The sequence below is a fragment of the Pipistrellus kuhlii genome, unplaced genomic scaffold, assembly GCF_014108245.1.
Source record: "Pipistrellus kuhlii isolate mPipKuh1 unplaced genomic scaffold, mPipKuh1.p scaffold_m20_p_10, whole genome shotgun sequence".
Taxonomy (NCBI): Eukaryota; Metazoa; Chordata; class Mammalia; order Chiroptera; family Vespertilionidae; genus Pipistrellus; species Pipistrellus kuhlii.
The window spans coordinates 52,827,730-52,836,991 of NW_023425405.1; the positions used below are offsets into that span (position 1 = coordinate 52,827,730).

Here is a 9,262-nt window from a genome sequence, read left to right on the forward strand (position 1 = left end):
TGACCCCACCTGACCATACTGCATTTACTCTTGCTTTTACCAACAAGACCTTTCCCCCAGGTATTTACTCAATTTCATCTCCTTAGAGAGCCTTTTCCTGACCAAGACAAATCAACACCTCAGTCCATGCCACAGTCGTCTAACCCAATGTTATCTTTTTTATCTTCAATGTTTATTACCACCTGGTATATATGTTTTTGTTTATTGTTTCCCTCCTTCATCAAATACTGGTGTATGTTAGCACCCAGAAAACAAAAGTACTCAATAAATATTTGCTAAGTGAATACAATGATCAATCAGTCTATCCTGGACTGCCTAAAATAATTTTTCTCCTAGGTAGTGAAATTATAAATTCTGTTCAAAGATATACTATGCTAGTGTCATGTTTATCTTTCCGATCTCTAACAAGTGGCAGAAATATAGGTTAACAATCTGTACTTGCATCCAGAAAGTTTCTACTAAGTTTCCAAACATATAATTTTTATAATATATGCTTCAAAGGGAATGTTTATCCATGCCTGAATGAATGATGCAATAGTCAGCAGAACCTGTTAATATTAATAGCTCATTAAATGAAAGAGCAAATTTTAAATTCAAAGGCAATTTGGAAGGATCTATTATAATCCCATGCTTCATTTTTCTCAGCAATCAATCTCATAACAAGGTACATTACCATTTTAGTTACTATTAATTTGTTTATCATAATTAATACATGTAAAGAATCAATTTATATTTCAATAAATTATTCACAATGTTCTACTCACCTGGTAAAATAAATAAATAATTTGTGTGATGCATTTCCTAACTTAAAAAAAATCTATCTCCTGATTTCTCATGACTGATTTTTATTTTAACAAATCTGAAAAAGAACTCTCCATGTGGCTGATACATCTAGAAGTTGCATTTTATTTTAATATTAGATTCTCATTCAACAAAAATTGCATGTTAGTTTGTTTTAAATAGCTACTTGTAAAACTGCATCCATTTTCCCACTGCCAACATGCTTCAGGTTACAATATTGTTCAAGATTAGAAGAAAACTTTTTGTTCCTTTTCCTATTTGTTTTTTTAAACTAATCCATTAAAAAAAATTTAAAGGCAACTGACCTGTTCTTCCCCAAGACTCAATTACCCATGGCCCTGCTTTACCACTGGAGCCTTGGAAAGGCTGTAGGTATCAGCACTGCAGAACAAGTTCATGATAACCGGGTTAGCCAGAAACCCCCAGGCTCCTGAATTGCCACCTTACCTCAGACTCATCGGTAGATTCTTCAGGAGACACGGTTTCCTACAAAGCAAAGAGGGGGGGAATGGTCAGAATAATGACGAAAGAATAAAAAATATTTTCAAGGGAATGGAGTTCTTATGTCCCCACCAATATCCGCCTGCCCTGTTTTGGAGGAATCTGCAAATACAATTGAAACGCCTCCCCATGGTCCAATGCTCGCAGACCTCCTACTTCCCCACACCCTGCAGGACTGAGATGGTCACTCTGGGGCCTCCCAAAGCCACGGTTCCTGCTGACCTCCCTCAAGTGGTCAGGAGGATACCATGTGATGTGCGCAAATGGAAGGCTTTTCCCTTGCTAAAAATGCAAATCGCTCTGGCAAAGCAGCCTTACTGATCTCAGAAAGGAAGAGGAAACTGCCATCTCAGAATATCTACAACCAATTTTTATACTGACACGTTCTTGTGCTATTAATTATCATGCTATTCATCTGGTTGAGTCAAAATGATTGTCTTGCTTAAACAACATTTACAAAAGAATTCCCCTAGAGTGGTACCTATCAGACACTGGGCAAACAAGCTGTATAATTTATATCCACTCTTTAAACCATTAACCGGAAGACAAATTCTGCCATTTAACACAGTTTCCTTCTTGCGAGACAATGAATCTTGCTGCTCTGTGGAAAACAAAGCAAAAAGGGGAAAAATTGACTTGATCCTGCTAATCTCTCACCTGTCCGCGGAAAAGGAGAATCTGCTGATGCCACGCATCCTCAAAGAGGTCAGCAAAATGAAGATTTACTTAACGTACTTATAGATATCAATAGCAATAAAAGGCTACAACTAATATGCTGACACAGAATGTAAGCATTTTACAACAATCCACGCGATAAAGAAAGAACAAAAAAACTGAGGCAAGGGCATAATATTGTTTTACACATAACAATATTTTTTTCAACAAAAAGAATGAACTTTTTTTTTAAGTTAGATGTACATATTACTCAATGCAAATCTGGTGCTTTAAAACATTTTCAGTTCATTCATGGAAAATCAGTAAGAACCAGGCAGGTGGCAGGTTGCCCAGGGATCATTCTAGTGGACAATACAGCCTCAAAAATCATCTGCAAAATGGGAAGAAAGTTACCTATAATTAAGAATGGTGTTGCAGGTACATTATTAACCATGAAGAATGTGAGGCTTTTCTTTACACCCAATGCAGCCCATTTAGTTTAACATTATTCTCAGTATTGGGAAGTTCTAATTTGGAGCTACAATCTCTCCCCAGTAACTTTTTATTCTTAACACCAATAAGACTCAGAAAAAATCCAATTACTTTACTACTCTCTGTCTGTTCTCCAGAGAGTTAATGATACATATCATTAAATTATTTCTACATTATTTTTCCTCTGTACTAACCATTCCCCAGTTCCAGGTTTCAGTCCACTTAGTATCCTTGCCCTTCACTCTTCTGTACATACCCTCACTTAATATTAATAGTCACCATCCTGAAATCTTTACTGAACATCTATTATATATATATTCTCATAATGCTACATTTAGCTTTTCAGATAGCATCTTAAAGTTTCCTAACTACCCTTGCAGTACGAACGCTGAGGCTTAAGCGGTTGAACTTCTAAAAGTCCATGAGTGTTACATTTGTTAGCAAGAGCAGAAATAAGCTTTGACAACTGTGCCAGTGAACCAGACATAGGTGCCAATTCCCCAACTCTAGAACTCTGAAACAACACTGGACTACTCTTTTCAGAAAAATTACATCAGCCGAAACTGGTTTGGCCCAGTGGTAGAGCGTCAGTCTGCAGACTGAAAGGTCCCGAGTTCGATTCCGGTCAAGGGCATTTACATTGGTTGCAGGCACATCCCCAGTAAGGGGTGTGCAAGAGGCAGCTGGTCGATGTTTCTCTCTCATCGACGTTTCTAGCTCTCTATCCCTCTCTCCTCCTCTCTGAAAAAATCAATAAAATATATTTAAAAAAAAAAGAAGAAGAAAAAGAAAAATTACATCAAACTGGAGGATTTTTTTTTTCTTATGTGGACATCATTAAAATATGCACAAGGGGGAAAGCACAAATATCCCATTTACATTCTTGATTAAAACAGAGACCAAAGACCCACTCAGCAATTTCAATCCAAAAGCTCTAAACCAGATTCCGCTCTTACCCGCCACCAGAACCCAGTCAGATCTCAGAAGCCTGAGTCTGTAGGGTTAGAGGCACTTCCTGTGACTGCCAGTGCCCACCAGGAACATTTACTCCAGGTCTCCTCCGACTTCTCCTGAGCACCAGCACAAACCTCGCAAACACAGCTCTGGCCCCCCAAAATTACATTTTTCCACAATCCTTCCTACCAAAGCAATGCATGAGTGACATTGAGAATTAGCCTGGTCTGTTATTTCTTAGCTTCACTCATTCATCAAGCTCCAAACTTAATGCTCTAGAGCACATGTGTCAAACACAAGGCCCGCGGGCCAAATCCGTCCCACCAGGCCTTGCAATGTGGCCCGCACGGCGCTGTCATCACTGCACTCCGCTGCATTTCCATCACAATGACAGTTTATGACTGTTCAGTAAACCATTCGGCCCGCGATTTAGGCTGGATTTTAGATTTTGGCCCCTTCTCTGAGTTCGACACCCCTACTCTAGAGAAAGGAAAATAAGAAATGACATGAATGTCCTCAGTGAGGGATCCAAGAAACAAGGGTGAACCCTGAGAATGATTACAATTTAGAAAACCAGCGGTTTTCAAACATATTTTTTCTTTTAAATATATTTTTTTTGATTTCAGAGAGGAAGGGAGAGGACAGAAACATTAATGATGAGAGAGAATCATGGATTGGCTGACTTCCGCACACCCCCTACTGGGGATCAAGCCCTCAACCTGGGCATGTGCCCTTGACTAGAATCGAACCCTGGATCCTCCAGCCCACAGGCTGATGCTCTACCCACTGAGCCAAACTGGCTGGGGCAGTTTTCAAAACATTTTAAGTACACACCCTATCTTTCAAATAACCTAACTTCAAATCATGAAAATGTAAGTTATAAAATTGTGCTGTTCTCTAAATAAAATAAGCCAGATACAAAATGACAAATATTCTAGGATTACTCCTTTATGAGATGGTAAAATAGAGGTTAGCAAGGCTGGGGGAGGAAGTAATGAGGGTTATTATTTAACAGGTACAGAGTTTCAGTGTGAGGTGATGAAAAGTTGCTGGTGATGACTGAACAATGTGAATTTACTTAATGGCACTGCATCATACATTTAAAAGTGATTAAAGTGGTAAATACTAGTATGGTATGTATATTTTACCACAATAAACTAACTAACTAACTAAATAAATAAATAAATAAAAACTGTGCTGTTCTGGTTATAGCAAAAATGATGGTCTGGAAGTTACCCAGTGTCACAAATGCATAGCCAGACAAATTCTGGGCAGAAGGCTGAAAAGCTAAACTCTACAACTGTTCCACTTTACCTTTCTTTTGCAGACCAATCATCTATCTAAACCTAATGCTCTCCCTAGCTTGACATGCCACCCCTCCAATCTATTCATCAACTGCGTCTGAATACCTTTCAAAACACACATCAGACTAGTCACTACTCTCGTCAAAGAATCCTTGGGACTCAGATTTCACATCCATGTCTCCCCCCCCACCCCCTTTCCTCTCTGAAATCAATAAAAAAATATTTTAAACAGAAATGACCCTGGAAATGGAAAGTGAAGGTATATCCCCAGGTTCCGGCCTTTCTCTGCTCTTTTTGTCTTATTTATGTTACTCCGGCAGCCTCTATTGCCTGTATGAATACAACTATCGCAATCACTAATTTCTACCCTACACTCCAGTGCCACATTGCCAGATTAAATGCTTTCTGTCATACTCACAAGAGTCCTGGAGAGTAAAATCCCCAATTTACAGACAAGGAAACTGAGGCAGTCAATTATTTACTGACTTGTTTTTTATTTTACACATGGGACACAACTTCATGGGAGTATACAAGCTCATGAATGTGCCTCTGATAATGTGTAAATGCTCTACCAGAGGGCAGAATTTCCCTAATTTCTAAAACATAGACAGAGAAGTAAAAAAAAGAAACTCTCCTGATTGGCGAAGAAGTAGATGGCCTGACTGATCAACTATTTCGACAGACTAGGTTCCCGGCTGTAGGAAAGATGAAAGGGTACCTAAGGAGCTGGCAGAGTAAGGAGTCTAACATAGGGAAAGTAATCTACAACACATTTAAATTTATAACTTCCAAAAGTTTCAAGTAAAGATAAAATAGCAATCCCAATTCTACTGGACCTTACTTACAATTTGACATTTTCAATTCAGAAGGCTATTCTCCCTTCATAAATTCATTTACACATTTTATTAAGACCTAATACTTGTAAAGCACTAGCCTTGTATGAGTTAGACATGAGTAAGCTCTAGTCCTTTATTCTTGAAGACTCAGCAATCTGTAGGAGAGACAAGACAAATACACAAACAACCAGACTACAAGCAGAATGTTATTCATAAGGGAGGTATGGACAAATACTGTAGAGCATCTGTGATTATGAAGGTCAACCATAAATCATTTCGGTGCCAGATAAAAGGGCTGTTTAGAAGATTTCCAGCCAGAAATCTAACATACGTAGAGACAAAGACATCCCAGTAACTCTTAAAAATGTTTATTCATATCCAAAGAGTGATTTTTAGTTTGAGTCTATGAACTGTTTCATGTTTTGTTAACTCACTCAATAGAGATCTCACTATACTGGTTCTTCCTAAAATTAAAGGGGAGGACAAGCAATCATGAAAGAATACAAAGCTTAGAAAAGTTACGAGGAAAGGTTTGGTTTTGTCTTCCTTATCATGGAGGCCTGTTTACATTTACAATAAAAAAGCTTCCTTTGCCCCAACCTTTAAAACACATCTCACTGCTTAAAGCATTCAGAAGAAAAAAATTATGTCAAGATTTTCTAAAAGGTTCAGAGTATCAAAACAGAACAATTAGCAAATTTATTTAACTCCACTTTTGAACGCTTTTAGCCCTAAAAAACACGTATATTAAAGGCCTTACTATCCTAGTTGAGATTTTAATGGCTTCCTACTGTAAAATGTGGAAGCACAAACAAGAAGAGTGGGAAAAGTCTAACTATTTTTATTCTACAAAAGATAATTTATAGATTAAATATAGGTACAATTATTTGTTAGCTTTCTTTAAAAAAAATAAACAGGATGACAATTTGTGAATGTTCGCTTATTTCTGCTATTAATCATGAGATTGGAAAATAGATGGCTGGAGATTTATTATAGATACAAGTCTGAGCAAGTAACTGAAGTTGTCTGGATTTCTATTCAATCCTTTAATAAGTATTGCATACCAGGCACTACTCTATGTATCAGGCATACAGCAATGAACAAATCTTTGCCATCATGGAACTTACAACCTAATGGGGATAATATACCAAAATGAATATAGAAACATAGAGAATATACAGAAAAAAATAGACGAGCACGAAGAAAAGTATAATGCAGGAAAGAGGTTGCAAAGAATGGTCAGAGAACACTTGGGACCAGCCGGTATGGCACAGTGGTTGAGGGTCGACCCATCAATCAAGAAGTCACTGGTTGATTCCTGGTCAGGGCAATACCTGGGTTGCTGGTTTGATCCCTGGTCAGAGGGCACATAGGAGGCAACAGATCAATGTTTCTCTCTCACATCCATGTCCCTCTCTCTCTCTCCCTTCCTCTCTGAAATCAATAAAAAAATATATATTTTTAAAAAAATGACTCTGGAAATGGAAAGTGAAGGTATATCCCCAGGTTCCGGCCTTTCTCTGCTCTTTTTGTCTTATTTATGTTACTCCGGCAGCCTCTATTGCTTGTATGAATACAACTATCGCGATAACTAATTTCTACCCTAAACTCCAGTGCCACATTGTCTGTCATGTGTTGACTGGACATTGCCATCTGACATTCTGCCAGCAACAAATAACTCCTCTCCAAACTGTATGCCCAACTTTTACGAAGCTCTTTAACTTTGTGTACTAATTCATTCCAGCTTAAACCACCTTCCAAAGACGGGCACCATATTATCTCTATCATAGATCTCTATCTTTAAATACTGTATATTTTAAAAGTTAAATAACTAGCCTAAAGTCACATATGAAGACAGAGAACCAGCACAGGAGCCTCGTCATTTTTGCTTTAGAGCAGATGCACTGAGCCGCCCCTGTACGCCACAGTGACTTAGCTGTGCATCTAAATGCAATAGATGCGAAACGAAACATCACGTACTTTCTCCCAGCCCTCCTGCAAACCGCCCTCCCTCACGGTCCTGCTTCGAGTGGAAAGGAATTTAAACTTCAAATACCTCCTAGACCCAAAACTCAAGTCATCTAGTTCGCCTCCCATGGGTAGTCAGTCAGTCCCTGTCTTAGCCCAGGCTGCCTTCAAGCCCCTGAGCACAGGCCAGGGGAGGAGGAGCAGAGCTGATAAAAGAGCCAGATCGCAAACGCTGGGGGTGTGTCGGGCTGTCCCAGGTGCCCTCCAAGAACAGGCATCCCACCCGCCTCTCTGCCCCCCAATGGCCTTCCGGTGCCCGCCCGCCCTGCCCGGCCCGGCCCGGCAACCCGCAGCCCCGCACCGCCACGCGCTCCTGTCCAAGGCCCGGCCACTCCACCTTCGTTTCCCCTCCCCTTGCCCAGCAGTTGTAGCCTTTACCTGTTCCCCCGCTTCCGCCATGGTGCAGCTGGGGAGTCATGTGACATACCCGGAAATGAGAGAGAAACCAGACGCTGAGGCCCAGGGCCTCCTGGGAAATGTAGTTTTAGCAGCATCTGGGCCTGGATATCTTTTCTATTGGATGAGGTTATTAGGCCTTTGTTTCTACTTCCAACTCTCCAAGCTCAATGAAGTTATGCTTTGGAAGTCTCGACTACCAAATGCCACTTAGTCTAAAAGTGTTCTTTCCATTTAAAAAACGCATATTAAGTGAATATAAAGCAGTTTTTGCAGAGGAGAGCCAAAGAATAGTTTATACTCCAAAAATATTTATTTGGATTCTACTGCTTGTTGCTTTAAGTTGACATTTTCTTCTGAGGGTTCTTCTGGAATCTAAACATTGACATTCAAAATCTCTGTTGTTTAAATTATTTATTAAATGTATATTGAGTATATTCCATAGATAAATATTTGAAATGAAGTAAAAATTTATCCTTGGCAAAATCTGTAAAACCACTGTATTACTTACAACTTTTAGAATGAATGATTCCCTCTCCATGTTTTCAGGCATTTTAAATTCTCCTTCCTAATCCTCAGGAATTTGTAGTATATTATCCAAAGACAGGAATTTTATTCTTTACACTCATCTCCAGCAGCTGGTAACTATAACAGAGGGCATCACATATGGCAGCTTGTGGTGTGTGCCCAGGACCCTTTTGGGAATTCCAATAAAAATCCCAGAAAGTTATTATATGAATATCAACAAACAGATTCTAAAGTTTATATAGAGAAGCAAAATAGCCAACACAATATTAAATAGCCAGAATTGTCAATACAATATTAAAGGACAAGAACAAAGCTGTTGGGTTGATGCTACTCAACTCCAAGATTTACTATAAAACTATGGTAATCAAGACAGTGGGTATTAAAAAAAAAAGACAGTGGGTATTGGTGAGAGATCAGACAAATAGATAAATGGAACCAAATAAGACATGATCCATAAAGAAATCATTGTTAAGCTGAATTTCATTAAAATAAAATTAAAAAATCTCAGCTCTGTGAACAATAATGTTAAGAGAATTAGAAGACAAGTCAGAGACTGGCAGAAAATATTTGCAAGTGACACATTTGATAAAGAAGTTACCCAAAATATATAAAAAAAAAACTCTTAATAAAACATACAACTTGATTAAAAATTGGGCCAAAAACATGATACCGTTTACATTAGCACCTCACTGGTTTGTTTTTGTTTTATATTTACATCTAGCTAAACAGACATCTAACTAACATAGATATAGATGGCAAATAGGCATA

The 9,262-nt window shown here is 38.7% G+C and overlaps 1 protein-coding gene across 2 annotated transcripts in view; it reads right to left on the minus strand.

Annotated features, from left to right (window-relative positions):
* Positions 1–8,014, minus strand: part of VPS41 (VPS41 subunit of HOPS complex) — a 113,198-nt gene extending 105,184 nt beyond the window's left edge. Inside the window, exons 1-2 of one of the 2 annotated variants that reach the window (XM_036429762.2) lie at positions 7,949–8,014; positions 1,249–1,287 (exon numbers count right to left, since the gene is read on the minus strand). In XM_036429762.2, coding sequence (XP_036285655.1) covers positions 1,249–1,287; positions 7,949–7,969 — 60 coding nt within the window. In that variant the 5' untranslated portion in view covers positions 7,970–8,014. Of the gene's footprint in view, positions 1–1,248; positions 1,288–5,625; positions 5,698–7,948 lie in introns of those variants that run through there. The other variant, XM_045578601.1, reaches the window with a different exon arrangement.
* Positions 8,015–9,262: the final 1,248 nt, after the last annotated feature.